The sequence below is a fragment of the Aythya marila genome (assembly GCF_965140915.1).
Source record: "Aythya marila genome assembly, chromosome: 1".
Lineage (NCBI taxonomy): Eukaryota > Metazoa > Chordata > Aves > Anseriformes > Anatidae > Aythya > Aythya marila.
In genome coordinates, this window is record NC_139042.1 from 196938356 (window position 1) to 196965461 (window position 27106).

The following is a 27106-nucleotide window of genomic DNA, read 5'->3' on the forward strand; positions in this document are numbered from 1 at the left end:
ACAGATATCAGCTAAAGATTTAAAGGAATATTTAATATTACATTAAACATATTATGTCTAAAAAAGGTGAATATTTCAAACTCAAGCTTTGAACTGGTACTCTGCACTGACTTTTTAAAATTTATTCAATAGTATTGTTTTGGAAATAGTGTGTTTTCCCCTTTGTACTGTTACTCCCTCCACTATTTATTCCCATTAACCTAATTCTTGTACAGTTCGGTAAACACTGACTGAAACTAAATGGTTGCAAATACCAAACAAACATACATGTATAAAAGAGGAAAAAGGATGGGGACAAAGGGAAGGGCTATCAGAAATTTCTGTTTCAAGCTCAAGTCTAATCTTACAGCGGTCTGAACTTCACAGGAACATAAGGACTCTAATGAAAACAACTCAGTGGACAATTTAGCATACCAACTAGAGAGGTGAAAAGACTTTTGTCTATGTGCCCTTTCCTGGACCTTGATTTGGGAAAGGAACAATATCTTAGGAAGACCTTAAGAGTGTGACATTTAAGAGTGAAAATTCTTAAAGTCTGGTTCCCTTTTTTTAGGGGAGAAAACAAAACAAAACAAATGGAAACCCACCACTGTCATGTAGGGCTGTGCTTAGGGCAACCTGACCTTGTGTGTGCTTGCAGGTAGAACATCCCATTATTGACAAAAGCAGGCACTGATGATGCCTGCTGTCAGCAACTGGCAAGTGTCCTAGCATATCTGTAAGACTAAGTCTTATGCACAGCCATGTGTTAGAGAACGTCCTTCACAGCTAGCAATCAATGCAATCACTGTGCATGCTAGCTCATTGTACTTCTTGACAAACTGCACCTGAAATCTCAGGACTGTCTGTGAGGAATGCTGCATACATACAGATTTATAGATACCATCTATCCTATTTAAAGATCATAAAATTAATCACAACACAGTTCCCTCCTATACTAAATGCCACATATTTCATTTATTTTGTAATAAACTTAACTTTAAGAAAAAAAAAATCCTGCATGCAATCCACAGGTAAAAAAAATGGGATGGGGGGGTAGGGAATGGAAGGGTGTCTATAGCCCTGGTGTGTTCAACAGCTTGTTCTCTAGTTAGTAAATTTAGTGGCACATTTTGCATTCACAGTGGCTGAAAGAGAAGAGCAGAGACAATGGATTGTACTTCAACGACATTTTAGGTAACAAGATATAAACCATATTTCAATCCCTGATGCAAGGTAACTGAATTTTAATCCTCTCTCACAAAGTCTCTCCTTTTAATGAAAAAAAAATAAAAGCCTTATTTAAATATGCTTCTTTCAAATAAATTTCTTATATACTAAATACTGCCTTAGAGGTTTGGGGGCTTGTTTTAAAATAAAATGGTCTGTACAAACTAGGACTGCAACAGAAAGCACTGAGGTTACTGTTGCTTTTTCTGTCTGTATGTAGGACCAAGAATACAGTATGGCCAGCATACATTATTCAATTCATCAATTACTCAATTCATTAAGAATTCTAAGACTGCATATGGGCACTGACACTGTTAGGAAAAATAACACTTTTTTGAAATTTATTGTTTGTTTGGTTGGTTTCATTTTTTCTCTACTTTTTAAGCAATAAGATCTATAAAAATAATTGTGAAAACCTCAAGAGAAAGTAATTAAGAGATCATTCTTGAATGTCATTTTCATGTTATTTACATGTCATAACCATATGAATGTAAGATTGCAAAGTCACTTTCTCATTCTTCTATTAAAGACAATCTATTCTGCACACACATCAAATTCTATGCAAAAGAATAATGAACATGATTCACCTGAGATATGATAAAACAGGTTTTAGTTTTTTCCTTGGAACTAATCAGGACTTTGAATGCAAGTCACTTTACAAGTAGAGTATTTTCTCTTTCTCATCAGATTATTCATCCCTTACTTGAGAGGTGATTTTTTTCTTGCTTTTTGTCATAATTGAAGTATTTTTGCAAAACACTACACAAATGTCCTCCTGAATTGCATATAGTAATTCTTGTTTGATAAGATTTCTCAGACATTGCTCCCCCTAAACTGATGTGGTCTCCTAAAAAGTAACTCTTCCTTACAACATCAGCAGCAATATGTAACAGCTTGCATTTAAGCTGCATGGGGTTTCTACTTGCATAAGTGAAGTTCACAGTACACCTACACTTATGTTTTTTCATTTCCCTTTTCATAGAATCACAGAGTCATTTAGGTTAGAGAAGACCTCTAAGATCAAGTCCAACCATTAACCTCGCACTGCCGAGTCTACCACTAAACCATGTCCCTAAGCACCACATCTACATGACTTTTGAATACCTCCAGGGGTGGTGACTCAACCAGTTCCTAGGCAGCCTGTTCCAATGCCTCAAAACCCTTTCAGTGTAGATTTTTTTTTTTTTATTTAAACCTCCCCTGGTGCAACTTGAGGCCATTTACTCTTTTTGCTTGGGATAAGAGACTGTTCCTCACCTTGCTACAACCTCCTTTGAGGTAGTTGTAGAGAGGAATAAGGTCTCCCCTGAAACTACCTTTCTCTAGGCTAAAAAAACCCACTTCCCTCAGCTGCTCCTCATAAGACTTGTTCTCTAGACCCTTCACCAGCTTCATAGCCCTTCTTTGGAAGGGCATAGAAGGTGCCCTCCAGCAGCTCAATGTTCTGGTAGTGAGGGGCACAAAACGGAACACAATACTTGAGGTGTGGCCTCACCAGAGCTGAGTACAGGGAGACAATTTGTGCCTGCTGGCCACACCATTTCTGTTACAAGCCAGAATGCCATTGGCTTTCTTGGCCACTTGTGCATGCTGCTGGCTCATATTCATCTGGCTGTCAACCAATACCTCCAAGGTACTTTTCTTCCAGACAACTTTCCAGCCACTCTTCCTCCAACCTGTAGTGTTGCATGGGGTTGCTGTGCCCCAAGTACAGGACCCAGCCCTGAGAAATTTTCATTTCCCTCTTAACCTGACATCTGTTTATGCTGCTGCAGACATGTATCTTTTGCTACCATCTGTTTGTTTCAACTGTTCCCTTATTTTCTTTCATACTATAAAGATTCCCATTCTGTATCTTCTTCCTCTCAGCTCCAGTTGAGTCTCCTACATATTTCTGTTTGTTTTCCACCAGTGCATTGACAAATCTTTTCATCCAAAGATGTCCCATCCTGTTTGAAAGTATCCCATTTACTGATGGACTAATGCTCAACTAGTGCTCAATACCCACCTACCAGCTGGCCTAATCACCATTTAGAAATTGAGTTTTCTATCAAGTCACTTAATAATAGCTGATTCATTTTTAAAAAATATATTCAGTTCTACTAGCTGAGTTACCATACATGACTTATTCTACTGATTGGACAAGTTCTGCACCAAGCTTGTAAATTTAACCTTTGGAAATCTCTGGAATCAGTGAATACACAAGTGTTAGAATCATGAGGATGTAACAGGTAAATTTGAAGAAAAGCATTTGCTAATCTTATTAATCATATTGTGTGTGTGTGTGTGTGCACGCATGCCTAGTTCAGCTTCTCTATCTGCAGGTCACAATTCTTAAGTTTTGTCCACTCTTACATTTTCAAATGAATGGGATTTGTGGGACTCTCTTACATGCCTCTTCTTGCAATACGACTCATATATTAACTGTCTGCAGCTATGCTCATTACAGTCAGTTCTTTGAGATTTACTCACAGCATTTCCTTCAATAAATACTGGAAGCATAAAAAGATATTTATACTTTTAATATAAATAAAATAATAATAATAAAAATATTTATACTTTTAATTATATAGGTTCATATAGCATGAACCTATAGCAATATGAGAGGAAACAATTCCTGAATAAAAGGTTAGGAATGTTTCTTATTTTAGAAGATGACAAAGATTTAGTTTCGTTGTTGTTATTTGTTTGTTTTGTTTTGCTTTGCTTTGTTTTGTTTTCTGAATTAACTGAAAATCTGGAAGGAAGAAGATAATTGGAGTGAAAGACCAGGGAGTGATTTTTATTTTGAGAAAGGGAAGGTATGGGAGTACATTGCAAAGACACAGACTTGAGTAAACTCAGAGAACTAGCTTGTTGGGTATCCTGGGAAGGTAATCTAAAGAATAAAGGATTACCAGAAAGATAGCAATTCATGAAGAGAAATACACTAAACATCCAAGTAGAAACTCCCTAATGAAATGTAAGATTCAAAACAGAAAAGAAAGTAAAATGCACAACCCCAAATTGAAGGATACCTGTAAAATGCAGCAGTCTGGGAAAAAAGAATTGCAGCAAAGAAAGCAAAAAAAAAAAAAGAAAATATTGTTCAATAACATAATACAATCCCAAAAGGTAAGTTATATTCTATGATATATTTACCTAAGTGCTGCATGAAAAAAAATAATAATAATAATAAATAAAAAACCTCTGTTCTCTTCATACCACTTAAGATTCTCTAACTGTTCAAGAGCATGTTTTATGAAAGGTAGAGGTAAGAAAGGTAGAGGTAAGAAAGTCAGAGCTAACATGCCTTTATACACATCACAGGACAGAATAAAGAATAAATAGAATTAAAGATGTAATTTAAGAGGAATTGAAAGAAATTAGTTTGTTTAGTTGAAAAGACAAAAGAATGGGATGATGAATGAAGGTCACAATATAAAAATGGTTTCCTAAAATGTAGGAGGAAATTATAATGAGAATTAGTTTTTCTCTGTAATAATTGCAAAATTAGAAACAAATGAAATAATAATAATAATAATAAATAATAAAAAGAACAACAAAGAATAACTCTGAACTTATTTTTCCTTAAAGAAATTTACAAAAAAATACACAACAGGTAGTGGTGAAAGAGAATAATGTAAATGCATAAAGAAGCTGTGGGATTGGATACTTTTACAGTAGAGTTATATAAACATCAACAAACATGGCCTAGGTATTTAATTGCTCATTGCAGAAAATCCCAGTCCTCCAATTCTTTAGTTACAGAAGAATACAATCAACTCACACTGCATTTCACTGCTATCACAGGTTTCTAAGAATGAACCTAGTTAGTAGAGAAGACAGTTGGAACCAACCTTCTGAGCTATAATCAAAACCAGCTATGCCATATGTAGCATTTTGTTTGTATAAATAAGTAAAATGCAGTCCGACTCTCTTGTTTTCATTCCAAAACAAACAATGTATTTGCAATATTAAGTGATATCCTATCCCTGTTGCCTGGATTAATCATTTTATGCCATCTGCAGCATTGACCTGTACGTGACACCTTGAATCAGTCAGTATTAATATAGTGGTTTGGAACTGAAGATCAACAAAAATAGACATATCAAATAGTCCCCTCCATGCCAAATTTGAAGGAAACAACCTGTCACTTGGGCTTTATATAACAGATACGTATGACTCCAATATGACTGATAAGATTACTTTTCAACAAAACTACATTAAAACTTTTATTAGCCTTCTGCAGTTCTCAGCACCAGCACATGGGTTTTATCTTGCAAAGCAAATAAAAATGCATATGGTAACCCAGACAGACTCACACTGATAATGCAACAGCAGCCTAAAGGAAAACTTAGTATCAATGCATAATAGCCCTGTCGCCCTGTGGACATAAGCAAAAAAATGCTTTTCTGCATGCAGATCTTCTTCCTAAAATAAACACTCAACTGTCTTGCTGTACTTTCTGCTGCACTTCCTAAGCCTGCAGCAATCTTGCTCAAAAATCTTGTGTACATATATATAACAGTATGAGAGACTTGTCAGTTGAAGGGAAAAGTGGGGGGACAAGAAATATAATGAATATGACTTCCTTATTGAAGCCTTTAAGAAAAGAGACATACATGTATAGTAAAGGTAAAGCCATTAGTGAAAGACAAGGTTAGAAAGGTTATCAGCATTGCCAGGGCATGGACACATGTGAGGGGTACTTCAGCCTAGGAGGATTCCTATGTACATACATATGTACATACATATTCCTATGCATGCTAGGTATGTACATATTTTTGGAAAAGAAAAAAAAACAAAAAAAACACCATATTTCTAAAGATCATTTTACTCTGATTCCCAGTGGGGGAAGAGGACTTCACACATTGTCAGGTAACTGACTCAAACTTTGGGCTTATGGGGAAAAATTTATACCTAATGTCACATTGGAAAAAAAAAAATATATATATATTTCCTGGATTTATACACTTTTGACCTTAAATCATTTAGTATTGTGAAACTTGTTAATAAAGTATTTCTGAATAGTGTCACAGAAGGAAGACTACTGATAGGCAACATTTAAATTCATTAATTAAATGATATTACTCTATGCTATGAACCCAGAAGCTTGGAGAGTGGATATATTGCAAATCCTTAATAAATTAATAAATGGGTCTAAGAAATAGTTAAAAATAGATAATTTGCCTTAAGAGTAAGATATCTCTGTAGCAAGCCCTCTTCCACTTTTACTTTATTTAAAAAAAAAAAAAAAAAAAAAGGCAAATGCATGAGTATTATGAGTATTGACCCAAATTTTACCCAGAATATTTAAGCTTTACCAGTTCTGAAAGTCGCAGTACATGCAATACACTAAAATTAACATCTGGAAGATGACACACCCATTAAACAGAAGTGATTAGGGTAGGAGCCAGAGAGCCAGTTTAACCAGCTAGCTGGAGATTTTTTTCCTTTATGTGATTTCCTGTATCATCACGCCATTAAAATTCACAGCACGGGGGTTCTACGAAAAGAAGTAAGAAATAACATAGCTTCTGGTTGTCCAAAAGATAACAGAAGGCTAATGTAGAGGGGCCCAGACAACAATATAAAATCAGAAAGTGTAAAAACTGTCTTAATATTTTTGCTATTTTATCTACCAAACTATGCTACATGCCAGTCAGATATAAACCAGAACTTTGTTCACTTCAATCCTTTATTTCATTACTTTTATGTTATATCCAGTGTCACAAGTCTAGCACACACTTAGAAATGCAAGAGCTTTGGCACTATGACAGTTGGTAATCCCTATTAGAAGTTGATACTGCTGTTGAGAAAGATGCTGTTTCTATTTTCTGCTTTAGGAGTACTCACAAAGTTACATTTATTCAGTCTGATCAGACACCTGATCAGAATCCAGATACAGCTACTTCAACAGAAAAGTCATTGGCTTTCTCAATGGTCATTCACAGAACTAACACTTCCAGGCTTCTCTGGAATGACTCATTTACCCAGATTAAACACCAAGTAGTTATCTTTTTAATGATATGCAGTTGCACAATGATGGATGCAATGAAGGCACTGGTTGCCTCCTTTGACGATGAGAGCTGGAAGAACTCTGAAATTCTTTTCTAGAATGAAGTTTTGCAAGTGCTTTCTCACAAAGATTTCATTCTGTCATTCTATAGGCACACTGAATCTGTCCCATTTGGAAAAAGTCACTGCCAGTAGTAAATTTCCCAGTGGAACTTTCCAAGTTGGAGCCTTTTCACACAGGACTTCTATCACTGTAGCAGCTCTGTGTACACTGCATGCAAGCATCTTTAATATAACTGAGTCATTGTTAAAAACTTCTCTGTATACCCTTTCCTCTCAAATGACACCGTAAAAAAAAACAAACAACAACAACAACAACAACAACAAAAAAACTACACAAAATGAGGTTGTATTAATCATTACAGATAATTCTGCAAGAATGAGATATGAGACCAACCTTATGCTTCTCCTTCTTATGCTACCTTCTTCTTCTTCTTATGCTACCTGAAATCAGTCCATCTGATCCCCACAAACCTGTCATGTCAGGAGACTTCAGACAACTGGAAGTGCATGAGGTATGTTTAAGGTCTTTTCCTACTTACACAAATTGAGCAATCCTTCATAACACAGATTTCAGGGCACACAATCTGTCCTACAGAACTGTAGTCCTATTTTTAAGTTGAATTCACAATTCTTAGGGTGGGAAACGCCTACTGTGCCTGTATTTCAACTGAATTTACATTGCTGTCTTCAGTGAAGCCATCTGCAGTATGAGTGCAAATAAAAAGAAAATTTACCAGCCCCATTACTGATGTAATTGTGTGGTATTTCACACATTCAATGTGAGTGCCCCAGATGTCACCATAATGGTAAACTTGCCAATTTTTAAATATCAGGCATAGTATATAGTTGCAACCTGTGACAAAAAAAAAAAAAATATCTAGCTTTATAAAGCGAAAAAGGCATGCAAAAGCAAAACACAATTACAATTTTCAGTTTTGAACAGATGAAAACTAGGAATGTTCATCTTCAAAGTAATTACATACATTTCATAATAATCCTCATATTCATTCTTTAATAGAGATGTAAAGACAAAAAACTACTTTAACTATAACTACATGCCAGCCCAAAATTTAGTTTTCCAGACTCTATATTCCAGATTGATCTTTTGGTAGTTTTAAATTGCTTATTGTATCCTTTCACTTCTTAATTTGGAAGGTTGCACTAAGGGTACTGTACACAAGTGTACTAAGTCATGTCATCTGACAGGACGATATTTAACTGTCTTTCATACCAAGAAATGACAAAAGTAACTGACATGAAGAAGAAAATACATGGACAGCTCTTACATCAGGAAGATAAAAACAAGTAACAGATTTGAATAAAAGTTCTTTTTGTTTTTACAAGAAAAAAAATACAAGTTTACGATACAGGATACCTAAGATGAGAGTATGATATATGACAATAAAGATGCATTTTTGTACACTGTACACAAAACAGGGAGAATTGTTCAAACAAATGCGGACCAGGCAAGAAAGATATGAGCTGATATATTCTGATAATATGAAGTGCCACCAGAGTAAAACATGGATAACTTTTAAACACTTTACTTAGTGAATAGTCTCTCTAAAAACAATAATTATAAAATTGGTCTTCTTACATTCAATGGATTATTATGAAATAAATTATAAATAAACTGCAATAAAGACAACAGAATCTAGATCCATATATCTTTAAAAATGCGATCATTTAATATATAAAAACAGCAATCTAATGCAATGATGATTGCATTGATGATTGCAGTGATGATAATGTAAATATAAGAAAGCATGCAATCTAATAAAGTAACACCATGACTATTCAGAAAATCAGAATTATAGGTGTTTATGTGTATTTTTCACATTAGAATGTGTTTCTCAATTCTTTTATTATCATTATCATTTTTCCCTCTCTCACATTGCTACTTGAGAGAGGGAAAAAGAGTGCTATCATTTGGGAAACAAGTCTAGTATTACAAAAGAAACAATGACCACAAGGCTATTTTGTATTAGTCTTATTTTCAGAAATACTAGAATGTTGCAAAGGATTGCCAGGGAGGTTCCATTACTATTTCTAAAAATGAATGTACTGGTTCAGTATCATTAGAAGGTTTTCAGCCATAACTTTCCCTTCGACAACACAAGGATTGTTCCTGATGGGAAACTCTAAGGAGAAAGCAAATGGTTCTTCAAATTATACCTGCAAAGGTTGTCTTTGTATTTTTTGTATTTCCAAAATCACCTTGGAGAAATGCTGCAAGGGATTGGAATCTAGCAATCCAGTAACAAAATACAAGTGCTTACAGATACGGACTTCTAGATATATATAAATTAATCACATTTCTAGGAAACTGGCCTTGCATTACATCTGCAATGCCGTGAATTATATACAAAAATACACTTAAATAATCAGAAATACAAGAGACCATTACTACCATTATGCATTTTCCAATAAAAAGCCTGAACACCCATTTGGTAGAGAGAAGAAAGTGAGGGTGTATTATATATGAGTATACATCAAAACAAACCAATTCCTGATACTATAAATTTACAATGTTAAAGGTTGCAGTAAAACAGACACTTTAAATTGCAGTTCATTTATTACAGTTCACAGAATAGTTGATTGCCATGCATCCACAAATCTCCACATCTGTTTCCTTGTTCAGGATGGATATTTCGCTGTACTTTCTTACTAAAACAGCAAATTAAAGGTAAAATAATAAGAAATAAACCATACATCTTCCCCCTCATACGTCACTTTCCTTTAGCTGATAGCACATGTAATAAAATAAAGGCTATCAAGTATTTGAAGAGGAATCTCTGCATATATTTTCAGAATACAGCCATGTGTGTCACACACTGAGTTGCTACAATTTCAGCTGTTCCTTCTAATTGTCAGTTTAAAAACACTTTCAGCTCCAACAGAAAGATTAACTAAGCCACACCATATCATTCTATCTCAAACACATAAAGCAGATACAAAACGATTATTCAAGGTCACTGAGTGAATCGTTGGTGGAAATGGAAATTGTCTTGCATTTCCAGTTCTCCTTTTGAAGGGATTAATTCAAATATACGAGAATTTCCGATGAAATATTTCCACTGCTTTGGATGCACATAAGCATCCATGGCAGCTGCTAAAGTGTCTTAGGGAACTGTGATCTAACTTCTAGCTACATCCACAAACACATGATGTAGTGTTTGTTCCCAGTTATAACATGAACCTAACTCATACTTTCCTTTAGAAAGAGGATTGGAAAATAGAAAGGAACATGATTTACACTGAAATATAGTAATACAATCACAAAACTATTTTATTTCACACACAAACACACATAGAGAGAGTCATATATTTATGTATTTGTCCATCTGTGATGTCATCAAAACATCCAGTGATTCTTGTGTCAAGGCAATAATTCTGGCTAAATTACAGAACAAGTTTCACCAACACAAAACCCAAATTTGTTCAGATTCAGATTTTAATACTGAGATCCAATTTTACCTTTGCTTGACGAATAACAAAAACCCATTTAAAATATTCAGTGAGGAGATATGAATACATATCCTATCAACTAACTACCTGCATTTTTTCTTGATAATGCAAGGAATAGAGGAATGCAAAAAAAATACCAATAAAACTTTAACTTTTACAGCTTATTGTATACTTCTGCACCACTTGACAACAATAATCCACAAAGTGTAAAATCTTAAATATATTTTATACTCTTTTCATAGAAATATTACAGCTTTAGAAAGCTTTAATTGCCTTGAGGTTCAACACTAAGTTTTTACAGCATATTTTATGCGCATACCAAAATGTTTTTACTTCCATTTTTAAACATTCCTCTTCATGCTATTGTATAATTAAATCTTTCATATATCACTTACTTTTTTGTCTTCGTTATATTTATGGAAAATCTCTTGTGCTCTTTCTTCACCACCATCCGTAAACAACATAATAATCTTATTGCAGTTAGCTCTAGAGACACTGTGCTGTAAAAATACAAAAAGAAGCTTACTTTTTATTTCGGACTATAAGGAATAACAATTGTTCTATTTAATGGCTTTCTCATCAACATGTTTACTTCCATGTTTAACATGGAAGAAAAAATTTTCCAGCATTCTCGGGAGCAATGGCTTTACTTCCAATAATTAATTAATTCAATACCTCCAAAAAAAAAAAAAAAAAAAAAAAAGCCCTTTTTTCATTCCATGATAGTAAACTCAACACATTTCAGATCTGGCACAAAACAGAGGAACAGCACTCTTACCACCACCAACACAAGGAAAGCTCTTTGCCCCCATCATGAATTACTTAATTATTTTTTTTTTCTGTTGGACTCCTACTCACAAAGACTCTTCATTATTTCTTGAGAGCAAGCCTGGAATAAAGAGAATTGAGGAGAAGCACCCTTGACTCCTAATTCAGCAGTCAAAGTAACTATTAAACCACTGAGAAAAACAGTGTGCTATGCAAAGGAATAAAAATACAGTTCCAAAGTAAGAACAATGGAGAGATTAATATAAATTTTGGCTCCTTGCAAAAGGCGCCAAGGGCTCCTCCTCTGGCATTCATCTTCTCTCCTCATTGCCTGAAAACTTGCATCTAGTCTAAACAATTTTTTCATAAATTTTACAGCCAGCATTCCTTGTCCTCTGTGTTGCTGCAACTGGTTGTAGCTAGGCACGTCCTGGTACTTCTTAGCAGTTGAATGTGAGGGAGTAAAACCCTTAGAGACTGTAAAAAAAAAATCAAATTCCCCTTCCACAAGTCCACATTTTGCTACATTAATTTACTATACAGTCAAGGAGAGAAATGGGTCATCTTTACACAGTACCTAATTCTCCCTTGCTTTAGTCTTCATGAACAGATGGAATAAATGACTATCTGCCTCCTTACTAGTCATGTGTGATGATCCAACTCCCCTTTGTTATTTTTCATCCTGCTCTCTGATTCTTCCCTAACAGAGAGACCACAACTCCAGACCCAACCATCAGCCAATTAATTTCAGCATTGCAGCTCCACAGTTCTACAGTGCTCTCTGCAGATTAAGACCAAAAGCTTTATTTGATATCACTATACTCACAGATGAATAACAATGCCTCAGAAACGTTTTGTATTGATAGTTCAGCATTCAGTGAATAACTACTTACTTAATTATTTGAAAAAATAATTCCAAAGATTTTCTCACATACAGCCACAAATAAAAAAAATCCCTTGAAATCAATACATTCTTTTCATACTCATCAGCACAATGAGGTTCATTTGGAATTAAATAATATATGACCATTTTTTACTTGTGAAAGACAACCTACAAGATACTGCTTTGGGCTGAAATTTTTTCAATATTAAAAAAGTAATAAAAGTAGAGTGGATACTTCATAAATAAAGAAACTCACCTACATTGACAATGATTTAATATATGAGCCAAAATAAAATTAAAGTGAAACCAAAGAGATGACAGAGAAGGGGACCAATGTCTGCTTGTATTATACATTTTTTCCTATTGATTTTTAAATGACAGCTATTATGTGTACTGTACATGTAAACTGAAACCAGTTGGGTTTACATAAATTATAATTTTTCTAATGGTTTACTTAGCAATATGCATATACAGTATCAGAAAAAAAATGCAGTGTTTTTTTCTAGAACTTACAGATGAGCTCTGTCATGGGAAAACAAAACAAAACAAAACAATTTCATTATTCAAACGATATTGGAGATCTGAAAGTGAGTAAGCTCAGAGCAAATGATACTTTTCCAACACACACACACACAAAATACTCCATATCCTGATGAAAGAACTTAACAGATCAGCTTCCTGAAACTGATGAAAGGGAAGGCAGAAAGGCCTTTACAACACATCTGTTAGTTTTTTTTGTTGTTGTTTTTTCCCCCATTTGCACAAAGATGGAGTCACTGGCTCAGGGAGTGAATAAACATGATTTTGTAGAACTCACACAGTAATTCCATTACTGATGAGTGGTGTCCCTCAAGAGTTTGTCCAGGGACCGGTGTTTTTCAGTATCTTTATCAATGACATGGATGAGGGGATTGAGTGCACCCTCAGCAAGTCTGCAGACAATGCCAAGTTGAGTAGTGCAGTTGATACAACAGAAGAAAGGGATGCCATCCAAAGGCATCTGGACAGTCTGGAGAAGTGGGCTCGTGTGAACCACATGTTTCAAGAAAGCCAAATGAAAAGTGCTGCATCTGGTTCGGGACATTCCCAGACACAGCCTGGGAGAAGACCTCATTGAGAGCAGCCCTGTGGAGAGAGACTTGAGGGTTCTGATGGATGAAAAACTCAGCATGAGCCCACAGTGAAAAAATATGAGCATTTCTCATTATGAATTTCATACTACTTAAGAAGGAAAGTAAAGTAAGGCAAAAAAAACTACTTGATTCAAGAAGAGATGATTAAAATATATTTTTTGACATATTATGGTCTGGGGGGAAAAAGTCCTGAACCGCTGAACCTAAAATATAATAATTTTCAAAGAAATAGCAAGTTAATACAACATTAAATAATGGAAAAATACTGCATAGAAATCATGGAATGTGGATCATTTATGTGCACATGAATTAACATGTTGAAAAAACTGAAGAGTTTATTTTCATCTAGGAATATATTGGATAACAAGTTTTTTCATGAGACAAAGATGCTACTTTGGCATAGAGAGGAAAATTGTTTGAACTAACTGCCATTCAGAAACGCTATACCAAAATTATCAAAATTTGAGCTGCTAAAAATATTCCATTTCAACAGACCTTAAAGAAGTTGGATTGCTTGAAATAATAAATAAAAATTGAAATTATCCCTAAGCATATTTTTTGTTAGTTGTTTAAGCCTGTATTGTATCAACCTACTATATCATCTTGCCACCACAGTCTAGCACTGATTCCATCAGCATTTTTATTCTCCCTTCCAAATGGATTTGCCAATATCTGGAGAGGATGACTCTATTTCTATAACCTAGTGCAACCTTTTAATTTCCCTTGATAAACACATCCACAATGTTCAGTCATAATTTACAGGATTGCAGAGATTCTGTGAGACTAATTACACCTCTGTCTCCAATAAGGAGAGACAGAGTCCCACTATGAAACTAATCTCCTGCTATATTTTTAAGCACTTATTTAGTCCTACAAACAGGTTCATTTTGAGGCTTCCCCTGTGTTTAGGTCTTCGTCTTAGTACATCCTGTACACAAAGTACATGTGTGGTACTATACCAAATGTAATATATAATGTTAATTGAATATAAATGCTGTGAGGACCCAGATGTGTTTGGCAACAATTCTTGTCTCTTCCTGGTTCCCTCTGTATAAGACGGCAACAGAGAAAAAGAGGAAACGCTGTTAAGCCTGGTCCGAAAAAGTCTGATTTATTTTAAAATCCTACTGGCAGTTTTACATACACATCAGCAGATGGCACACAACCTTTTCCCCACCAAATCTCGTTTATTCAAAACAGTGATCTGCTGAGTAAAAACTCTTGAAAACATTGTATTTTCTTTTTCTTCATTTTTTTCATCAAAATTTTACTAGGTTAGAAAACTTTCAATCAGTTTTAGCCCTAAGCTGTATATGCAATGACAGGAAAGCTCCCTTCAGTCCAAAAACTGACAGAAAAAGAAGTAAAGAGGTCTCTGCTTAGAGACATCATTGAAATAAATTAAAAAACAAACAAACAAACAAAACAGAACATATAATATTATTTATTAAAATAGGCACTTAGCTTCTATAAATTGGTGTAGCTTTATTTACTCTAAGGTTAAGATCCAATACACATTTTTTAATGAATATAAAACAGATCTTTTTCTAAACAAATACACAAATTATAATTAGAATTCTCTCAAATGCCTAATATCTCCCTATTGACTGTTGCTGTCTGAGCTCTATTGACTGAACTATCTGCTCTCCTCTGTCCTGCTCTTGCCACTGACAACTGTTTATGGAATACAATAAATATAAAATTGCGTGTATGAATGATGTAAAAACAGTATAGCACAGTGAAAAACAATTCCATTTCCAAGCCTTAACAACCTCTCAAGCATTAGGGGAATCTGCAAGACAAACTGTTCAATAAATTTACTTGCTAAATGAAGGTATCTTATGATTACCTGTGTTACATAATGAAGGAACACGTAAAAGCTTTCTGAACATTCAAGTTCTCTTAATTTACTTTAGAGCACTGAGAGAGGACTTTCATACTTACATTTAGTAGTTGTTCAAAAGCATAGCTAAAGCCTTTTTTGTAATCAGTAATTCCTTTAGCAGAGATTTTATAGACAGCTTCTTTCAGCTTCTTCTTGTTCCTCACGTTAGCTTGGACAAGATGATTAAAGCAACTGACATTCTGAGCATTATTATTAAACTGTAAAACAAACAGAAATAGCATTAAAGACAGAGATGTACAATTAATTTAATTTTCTTTTCTATGTACTTAAGTGGTAAAGGTTAATGGCCCAAGAGATAATGTCTGTGACACATGGATATTAATTACGACTATATCGAGACAGTCCAGCAGTGCCTGGCTGGTGATTTCAAAATTGGGCAATAAATACAATAAAAAAGGGGATGTTGCAATCCAAAAAAAATCTGCTTTCCAGAACAGTGGAAAAACTCCTACAAATTTTGTTTCAGGCTCATATAATAAAATGACCACGAAACACAGAATTAGGGAAATCAGAGCAAAAATATGGGAAAATGTTTAATTTCTTAATCACTGAAAAACGTTGGTTGAATTATCAGATTACTTCCATGTTGTATGTATTAATATATCACTAAACCTGATGTTTAACAATGAAACTTGCAGGTCATAATAAATTAATATATATACCTTGAAGAAAACTAAACACATTCTTGGGAGATGGGAATTACATGAGAATATAGCTGTAAAAAGGAGGATTGAGAACACACATATTTGAGCTCTCTTGCTCACAGATACATAAAAGACTACAACAAATTCTATCATTAATACAAGACTATGATATTGCTTAAAAGCATACACAGAAAAAGAATTTATGTACAAAATTTTGTCTGCACAAGGATAAATGAGTTTTTGATTTCTTTAAAATTTCTCTATTTAAATGTACATACCACATATATATATATGCAAATATATGTATCCCAGTGGAGAGAGGAATGCAGAAACACATTTAACTGTTCAGCTACCTCTGTTTCAATCTGTCTAAAGTCAAAGTTGAGACTTCTCTTAATGCTGTAGCATGTATGATTCTATCTATAGTCTTGAGTAAAAGTGCACAGTATTGCATATAATCTGTTTTGAACTCTACTTGATGAAAATCTCTTTTTAATTGCAACATAGTATTTTTTTAAGATATTGTTGATAAATATTATCAAAAATATTGTTGTGTCTAATCTTTAAACTGTTTTTTTTAAAATTGCAGTAATATATACAGAGAAGACAATGTGACAAGCAGTAATGGGTCATCAAACTTTATGACATTACATGAAGAAAGCCATCCATTGTTTAGTATAGTGTTACAACCAACAGCACTGTTGTGAGACTTAAATCTGTCATTCAGGAATGGGCTCAAATGAAGGTACAAATCACATGCAAGTCATACATAAGGCCAAAAGAATCATCCTGCCTGGGCAGTATCAGAAATTCAGAAAGAACACCTATTAGAAAGAAATAAGCAGTGTCCCCAGAGAGGAAAACAAACAAAAATCAAATCAAAACAAAACACATCTGCCAAGTCAATTGCTTTCATAGAAAAAAACAGGTATGAGGTTAGCATGGGAGATGTAGGGCAGTTTCCACTTTTTCACATTTTCAAATAGCTGCCTAATACTGATGCTAATTAAGACCATTGTATGGTACATGCCCTGTGCTATCACCAGAAGGTCCATCAGGGATGTACTGGTTTCCCTTACTACAAGAGATGTATTTTTCTGTACACTTACAGCACTGCGAAACAACATAATCCATGCCTGGTTTTGACAGATTTAGTAGCCCAAAATCATTTACTAATTCTTCATTCTGCCCTGCTTGAATTTACTTCATTGCCATTGTATTTCACAGAGCCCCAGGTAGAAAATTCATCATTTCAGTGATTAATTAAGCAACACTCACTGTCTCTGAAATTAGATCTAGCTACAGCAAGGATGGGAAGTTCTTTGGGCCCAATTTCATTCCATTGCAGTTTTATGCTCATATAGCTCATATGTCACTTAAGTTCTACTACTGCAATATATACTGCAAAATATTTTTAATAATTAAGTAATAGAAGTAAATAAAGCATTTTTATCAAATTCCTGCTTTAATCAATGCTAATTCCACTACTCAGTTAGTAAGAGCAGATGTGTAACAGCGAATATGGTAGAGATTATAGTAGAGAGAACTGGCAGAGAATGGCATAATTCTCAGCAGAAGGTTTAGCCTAATTTTTCCAGGTCCTTCTTGAAATTAGACACAGAGATGCATCTGTAGTTTTCTTAGCTGTAAGTGAACAAATCCATGCAGCATTTGCTACACTGGATTCTTAATTACAGCTCCACATATAATTTCTTATTCTTGCAAAATGCTGAAGTGTCACATAAATTTAAAGAATTAATTTGTCTTCTTCATCTTCTAATAAAATTATTGTACCACAAAGCATTCCTGCATGTGTGTAGAAACTAATCAAGAAAGCCCACTAGTCAGTTTTTGAGCATTAAGTAGTTTAGAACTGATCTAGTATCTTACCATCTTCATATTACATTTATTTTTCCATGGAGCTTATTTTTGCTCATTCCTCATGGCTTAATACTGCCTTTTGCTGAGACTCTGATAATGTTTTGTGGTATAGATGCTGTCTTTCTGAGGAAAGGAGATGATAAAAAAAAAAAAAAAAGTTTTATTTCTAGCTATGCAGGGATGAGACAATCCAGGGATGAGACTATGAGACAATTCATAAGAATTTTAATATACCTTCCTAATTAATAAGGAAAGTTTTTATTCTGTCCTAATTTTATAGCTTTGCTTCCCAGGCCATTAAAATCTGGGGGAGCAAGTCTTTCTCAAATGACTTAATGCAAAATTTTATGTCCCCTTTGTATCGATGTTCTGTTTTTGCCACAAGGGTAAAATTGTTTCTAAAAACGCACAGAAGCATGAACAAGTGCTTTAACTTTGAAAAATGCAATGCTGTATTTGACCAAGCATTCTACAAAAGAGACCATTATATCAAGTAATGTGATAAAGGTTTGGCTTTTTAAATTTAATTTTCATTATATAATGACTATAAAATATAGTATCATGTATCTAAACCATTTACAGTATTGAAAGTACAAAAACGGGATGAAATAATGAAGATAAAAAATGTTTTCCAGTTTTCCCAGTGTCACTATGTGAACTAAACCTTTAAAATAAATGAACACTTGGAACTAGATTTTGTAGAACCAAATTTCCAGTTTGAATATTCCTTTAATCTATCCCATATTTCCCAGAAAAGAAGGAATTTGAGGGGCCCTTCACAGCAATTTAAATGTAATACTTGCAACTAAAATTTTCATTCGCATGATTTTAAAGCCCTTATATTTTATAAAGCTATTTTATCAACTTGAATAAGTTACGGTTGTTCATTTTTCTACTTCCCTTTAGTACCTTGTTTTGGTGATACTTATTTACTGTGGTTAAGCAGCACATTTTGCCTACACAGCAAAACAACCAAATGATCGTGCAACTGTAATCAATTCACTTTGACGCAAAACACTGACGCACTCAATTGTGTTTCTTATAGAAGTTTTTTACAGAAGTAACCAATAAATCACCCTGTGATTATTAGGTACATTGGCCATGTGGGAATGAAAACATATTTGTGCTGTGGAAGTATTTCAGCATGCCTTGACCTGCTTTTGTAACTATGATGGGGGAAAAGGAAGGGAAGGGAAGGGAAGGGAAGGGAAGGGAAGGGAAGGGAAGGGAAGGGAAGGGAAGGGAAGGGAAGGGAAGGGAAGGGAAGGGAAGGGAAGGGAAGGGAAGGGAAGGGAAGGGAAGGGAAGGGAAGGGAAGGGAAGGGAAGGGAAGGGAAGGGAAGGGAAGGGAAGGGAAGGGAAGGGAAGGGAAGGGAAGGGAAGGGAAGGGAAGGGAAGGGAAGGGAAGGGAAGGGAAGGGAAGGGAAGGGAAGGGAAGGGAAGGGAAGGGAAGGGAAGGGAAGGGAAGGGAAGGGAAGGGAAGGGAAGGGAAGGGAAGGGAAGGGAAGGGAAGGAAAGGAAAGGAAAGGAAAGGAAAGGAAAGGAAAGGAAAGGAAAGGAAAGGAAAGGAAAGGAAAGGAAAGGAAAGGAAAGGAAAGGAAAGGAAAGGAAAGGAAAGGAAAGGAAAGGACCAAGGTCTGAAAATGAATTCTAATTTTGAGATAGGATTACAGTACAAATCTTGTACTTGTAAGGTAGAATAAAAATGCTGTCTGGTAGGTAGCTTTGCTCACCAAAAGCCGATTTCATCTGAAAAAGATCAGTGAAGACATTCTTCTTCATCAGTGACATTTGATGCAAATTATTTAATGAGCTAATTTCAAATATAACCGTAAATTAAGTATCATGGTCATACCTTGTCTTGGGCTATAGAAAATAGAGGTTAAGACATTCCATTGAAGATTTAGTGACAAGTGAATTTTCTTTCCCTGAAATGCCACTAACATTAAATTCCACCTCTGAATCATTTTCTAGCAGTCCTGCAAGATGTATCAAGATAACTCTTCCCATGAAGGTCAGATATCTAGCATATGGATTGGTAATTATGGATACAAAACCAACATTTTAAAAACTGACAAGAATTCTGACTCAAACTGTTTTAACAGTTAACAAGTAAACTGTACTGTACTTACACATGATGTAAACTGAACAAAGAAAAAGGGTCAAGGCCAACAAAGTTTTATCTACAGACGGTCAGATGTTAATGTAAAATGAAGGAGAGAAATAGATCATTTGTAGAATGGAAAATTAGATCAACCAAAGTCTGCAAATGGTTTAATTTAATTAAGAAAATATATGAGTCATCTGCTTTGAAATAAAACACTTAACATTTATGTTATTGTCAGTCAACATAGTAGATGAGAGTTTTTGAAGGAAAAATAATCCTCCAAAATGAACATTTACCTTCTTACTAGGTAGGAGGTGAAGGCAAGAGTCTGAAGTGTGTCATATTAAAATGTCCAAAAGAAGGAAACAAAACTTAGGGCTACATTGAATTAATTTCAAATCCAAAAAAAAATACTGAAGTAACTGAAATATTTCTAGCGTAAAAACTTTCAGACTGCCCTTAAAATTGGCTCGTCATTCCCACTAAACAATGCTAAAATAATTTTGCTCTTTAACCAGTTGACCATGTGACAAACACCAGGAGTATTCATAACTTTCAATTATCCAAACTGAGACAGTTTTCACTAGTTTTAGTTACAATCATCTGCAATATAGTGGCAACAATGGCATTAAGTGCAAGGTGCTGCACCTGGGTGGGGGCAATCCCAGACAGGAGCACAGAACTGGGAGAAGAACTCACTGAGAGCAGCCCTGTTGAGAAGGACTTGGGGCTTCTGGCAGGTGAAAAGCTTGACATGAGCCACCAGTATGTGCTTGCAGGCCCAGAAGGCCAACTGCATCCTGGGCTGCAACAACAGAGGGTCAGCAGGTGAGGGAGGAGATTGTCCCCCTCTGCTCTCCCCTTGTGAGACCCCAATGGAGCCCTGCATCCAGGTCTGGAGCCCCAGCACAAGAAGGATATGGGGCTATTAGAGCAGGTGCAGAGGGCCATGAAGATGCTCAGAGGACTGGAGCACTTCTCCTGTGAAGAAACGCTGAGAGAGCTGGGGCTGTTCAGCCTGGAGAAGAGAAGACTCTGGGGAGACCTCTTTGCAGCCTTTTAGTACTTCAAGGGGGCTTATATATATATACATATGTATAAAAAAAAAAAAAAAAAAAAAAAAGGAGAGCAACTTTTTACTCAGGCAGATGATAGGACAAGGGTTGTAAATGTAAAAGTTTTAGATTAGATGTTAGGAGGAAATACTTTACTCAGAGGTTGGTGAGGCACTGGCAGAGTTGCCCAGAGAAGCCGTGGATGCCCCATCCCTGGAGGTGTTCAAGGCCAGGTAGGATGGGGCTTTGGGCAACCTGGACTAATGGGAGGTGTCCCTACCCATGGCAATGGGAGTGGGAACTAGATGATCTTTAAAGTCTCTTCCAACCCCAGCCATTCCGTGATTCTATGATTTCAAGATTAATAATTTTTCACATGTTAAGATAGCAAAAGTTATCTTTTGTTTAATAAGCCTTTGACAATTAGTGGTTGCAAACCATTCAATTGTTAAAATCTAAAGACTCCCATACAGCATGTAACCACTCATGACAGCTTCTACTTTTTGACTACTTAAAAAGCTTATTCCTGTATCTGATCTAAACTATGTAGGCATGTAACAAAACACTTGGAAACTATGGAAAACAGGATAACCTTATTTTTTTTTTTATTTTTGATTATCAGTATTGTGCAACTGGTCAATAATTATATCACACAGTATAGGATCTAGCTGTATTTTTCAATGTGTTATTTCTCCCTATCCAACTTATTCATATCCTTTTGTGTGGATATCCTGTTGTGTCTGCCTTTGATTTATGATATATTTCCTATTCCTCCCACCCTAAGTGCTCTGTGGATATAACAACAGGTCAAAAAATGAATAACAACACGAGATTCTGCAGACAGGTGTTTTCATTAAGAGGACAGAATAAGACTATAGAAGGAAAAAAAAAAATCATGGGAAAAGGTTCCAAAAAGAAAAGAAAACAGGATTAGTATTCAGAAATGGTATATAAATAGCCTGAAAAACTTTTGAGATTAGTAGAAAGATCAAAGCTATCATGCAGTCTGGAAGGAAACAGCAAATAAAAGAGAGGAGAAAAAAAAATGTGTATAATTCTATTTTTTTTTCCTAAAACTGGATTCAGTTGAATATATTTAATTCTGAAAAGACACAAACTATCTTGTCTATTGGGATTTTTTATTTTTTTATTTTTTTGATAAATCTGCCTTTTGCAGATACCAGCTGACCTCTCCCCAGTTGCCAAGCTTTATCAAGAAACACATAGCATGTAACTCCCAGGGACATCCACACTTTAGATCACATATATTTTCAAACACTACTGAATATCCTGGACTCCTTGTGAAATACGAGTTCTCATTTCATTGGTGAGAAAAGTGAAGCAACAGGGAAGAAAACAAACAAATCCAAAGCAAAGATAGGGCTAGAAGCTTTAATCTCAATTCCCCACTATTAGGATATGTTATCACCTTTTCCCTTTCCTTTGTACAACCAACTCCAAGTACTCAGATTTGCCCTTTAACTTGATATTTCTCATTTTACCATATGCCATTTAAACCACAAGAGCAAATAAGGCACAAATTCTTAAAGCATGAATTCTCAACACATAAATGCCTTCAGAATGCACACATAACTAACTCAATTGATTCTGAATCCTACAGCAATGGAAGAACAAAATCTCTGATTTCACAATGTATAAATTGATGAACATTTCTAATTCTCTTCTACACTTCCCTCTCCATATATTTCTCTATATATCCATTTCCTGAGAGGTATAAGGCATTTAAATCTGCATTCCATTGTCAATCATTCTTTTGGAAAGTGTAGGCAGTTATTCAAATACAAATAAAATATTTGATTCTCCTTCTTTAATAGGAAGGGATTCCAAAGTATTCCCTTCAGTGCACTGTGCTAGAATTAACATTATATGCAATATTAGCAAAACAAGCAATCATTAAAAACAGCAGCACTAAGAAGAAATTCTACAGAGTTAAATAATAATATTTTGTGGCATTCATTTTGGTCAGGAAGTACTTATTACTGTTTCTGATGGTCAAGATATTTTTCTTTCCTAATGTATTTGATGTCTTCATACATATGTGTATATAAATAAATATATTTGTGTGCAAGTATGTGCTTTATTGTTTCTATGAAGTGATCAAGAAATCAAATTTCATCTGCCAATATTTATCAGATACAATCTGGACAAAGCACTAATCCATGGAGGAACACTACAATCCTCAGCAATGACAGCAATCATTTATATGAATGCAAACTGTCAGAAAATAAAAAAAGAAATTGGGGAAAGCAGTGCCAGTGCTGCAAATCAGTTTGAAAAACACAGAATCAGATTTTGTAAATAATATCATTCCTGGAAAACAGAGTAATACAAACAAGTCAGAATCAATAAATTAACAAAACTTTTTAAAACATTTTGTTCATGTTTCAGTCACTAGGTGGCACTATAACAATAACAAAAAAAATGGGAGTTGGTCTTAGAAACATTATTTTGTGGTAGTGCCTTCTCTGCATGGCATAAATTTCTCATTGTAATTACAATAGTTACATGCCCTTGTGTGAAAAATGAGTATGAACTGAATATTAAAAAACAAATATCAGAAAATATCGGAAAAAAAAAAAAACTTCTACAATCTGAACACAGGTGGTCACATCTCTAGGAGGATGGACTTTTTTTTTTTTTTCATACAAAGAGTCCATATTGCCCCAAAAAAGCATCTCTATTTCCACTATTTCCAGCATGTTTACAAACCAGGTTTGCAATACTTAGAATAAAGAGATGTAAAAGTTCACATTTCTCAAGCAAGCTCCTTTCTTCATGTTCTAACACTGTAGAAGTGATAACATTCTTGTTGAAAAATAATATGAAATCTAAGTTAAAAATCAGATTATCTCAATCATCCATAACTGCTAAATCCTAAAAAATATTCTTCACTAATTCCATTTAGCTTACTAACATCTAATGATTTAACATAAGATTTAATCAGAATGTTCTGGTGACATTTCTAAACTAAAAAATAAAAAAGGCAAATAAACAAAAAACAAAAAACAAAAAAACAAAACAAAACAAAACAAAAAAAAAAAAAAAACAGAAAAACTCCACCTCATGAGATAAAACCACATTTAACTGTATGTAAATTACATATTTTTAAACATCTAGAAATGTTTCATTTATAGAAAATTAGGCAATTGGACAAAGCAGTAATTCCTATATTTACACTTGCTACAGTTACAAAACTTGTACTTCTAAAACACCAAGATCATGATACCTGAATAAATCAGAAATACTACTCTGGGAATACTGAAAATTGAGAAAAATATAGTGAGCTTGCTGAAGGCCTAATTAGATACTACTGCTGCTGATTTTCAATCTGCTGAGGTTTGTTGCTATGCTACTTCTACCTCATGGCTAAATCAGCTTGGTGACCCAGTTGTATCTCTACATATTAAATGAGCAATAGTGAAATAGATCTGATTTTATCAGGCTTTCCTCTTGTAACTAAATCCAGCTTTGCTGCTTTCTTTTCCTTTTATTGCCTGGTGCTGTAGGCTTGGTAATAGGATTTTAGGGTTAATCCCAAGAATAACTGAATCTTGAATAAGGCCAGTTACAAACTGTATTTCAGCTATGTGATGATACAAATATCTAGCAGAATCTTTTTAGAGAACAGTAAGAAAGCAATTTGCAAACTTTTATTGTCGTGTAGGTCTCAGTACACAGAAAACTTGAGGCACCTCAAGCAATAACATTTTGTAATTTGCATGGCAAAAAATAATATGTGGTGTTAAAATTCAACATTCGTATGCTGCTATATATATATATAATAACTGTTATCTCCTATCCTATGAATTGCATATAGATAGTATTCAGATATACAGTACAACCTTACATACACATTGTAAAGACAATTTAAAACTGTATTCTAGTACACAGTAGGAGCACTTGTGCATCTCTGAAATTATATTGCAAGTATAGCATGAAATAAAATTAAGATTATACGACAATCTACTTTATTGGTGTTTCTTGATACTTGAAATGCATCCCCCTTTTTTTAGCTGTGAAACTTATCTATCTGTACATATACATGTACATGTGTATCTATACACATAGCTTCTGAAAGGATTCTTGAAAGATCAGTGGTAGCAGCAACATTCAACAACAATCTGTTAGGTCATGAAATACATGCTGACAAATTATTGTAGGATAGTATGAGACAAACATTTGGGAAAGGATCAAATACTGGACCAGAATCTGCTCTCAGTTATCTTAGTTAACCTTTCTAATTAGTGGGATTATCTGCACATAAATCAATGCAAGTCTCCCATTGAGTGCAGCAGGAATCATGTTCAGACCATAAAGTGAGATTCCACGCTGAGAATCTCATGGTTCAACAAAGAATGTCAGGTTTGGCCATAGGTCTTTCAGCACGATGAATTCATTTATGGTCATTTCATGATGCTGTGGCTAAGTTAGCATGCTCTCTTGGACAATTAACATCACATGTGTCTGAATTCTGGAAATTTAAGCACCTGCTGCAGAAATCTCACTGTTCTCAACTACTGCAGTGCTGTAACATGCATTGTATATCACATATGGATGCTCCCTACATGTACTGTACATGAGACCTGTAGCAGGAGACTTTCTAGAAAGTGATTTTGGAGGTTTGTTTTTTTTTTTTAATCATTATTTACTGAGGAAATCCTCATTTGGTCTAATTTGTGCTGTTTAGAACATTAAACACCCTTGGCCAATATGATGAGATAAAGGTTTGAACATTAAACCATCATCTATAAATTCACTGGCTGCATGAGGTTCCTGCTCTGGGCATCGAAAGCAAGATGAATATTTTGTCAATGCACCAAATGAGAAGGCAGATGTACACATCAGTGCCAGGCCACATAGCTGGGGGAGGGCAGGGGGCTACAATGTCACCTTGCCAGGGCTTTACCTAAACTTGCCTGTCACTCTTGCAGGGAAATGCTGTGCCTGGCTGCCCCTGGTGCTTGGGCTTTGCAAGCAGCAAGGAGGCTGTGGCAGCATACTGCTGACAGGCGAGATGCTGCTGCTACAGCAGAGAAGCAGCATGGAAGTGCGTGAGCCTTTAAAGTGTAAAACTTGCCAAGTCTGTGAGTATTTCATTCATGTTCTGCCTGAGTTCCTTTAGATCCACACCCATCTAGCATCTTGCTAACATGACTTCAAGTTTTTACCTCCTAAACAGAGGATATTTATAGGAAATACTTTTTTAAAAAAGGGCGACAGAGAACACATAGCCCCCACCTTCTCCCAAACCTTATGGACAGCCTGCATTATCCTCTTGCTTCATTAACATTGTGAGTCATCTCTCCCCTTCAGAATGACTAAAGACAGCACAGCCTGGCCTTTTCAGAACTGAAAAGGAAAGAGTTTCTTGTGAGGGAGCACCCATTACAGATTTTTAGTTATATTGTCACAGCTCCCCCTAATCGCTGTCTCCTGGTTGAAAAGACGACTCAGAAACGCACTTCTCATCCAGTATCTGAAATGCCACAGTTTTTAGTGAGTCCTGTACTTTACTAAAAATTAAGAAACTGAAACAAGCCAACAGATTTATTAACCAGTACAACCATGAGCCATCAACTCATTGTATATATTACTAATATACTCATTTTATATACTACTAAACTAATAAAGAGTTAGGGTTTATCCTGGAAATTGAAGAAGCGTGTGCCATGTTCTGTTGGAAGCCTGACTTTCTAACATTTGACAAGTACAAGAGGAGACACTAAAAATCTGTATTGATGCCCAAAGCAATCCCTCAAAGTGGGAATGGAGGTGGCTTTTTAGTCATCTAGAATTGTAAGCTACACTGTACTGTAATAAATGTACAGTTTCCAGCAACATCCCTGCTCCTGACAACCTAAATTAGAATTTCAGCTTCTAATTTCCATCTCCTTTGGGTCTTTTTCCACTCAAGTACATTATTCCTTAGAATTAACACATTATGACAAATCTAAAGTGAAATAGATCTT

The 27106-nt window shown here is 35.0% G+C and overlaps 1 protein-coding gene across 5 annotated transcripts in view; it reads right to left on the reverse strand.

The window, feature by feature from the left end:
* CACNA2D1 (calcium voltage-gated channel auxiliary subunit alpha2delta 1) overlaps window positions 1–27106 on the reverse strand; it is a 413517-nt gene that overhangs the window by 70298 nt on the left and 316113 nt on the right. For all 5 annotated transcript variants that reach the window (XM_082781189.1, XM_082781188.1, XM_082781191.1 and 2 more), the window contains exons 11-12: window positions 15469–15627; window positions 11136–11240 (exon numbers count right to left, since the gene is read on the reverse strand). In XM_082781189.1, the coding sequence (XP_082637315.1) occupies window positions 11136–11240; window positions 15469–15627 (264 nt within the window). The remainder of the gene's footprint in view (window positions 1–11135; window positions 11241–15468; window positions 15628–27106) is intronic.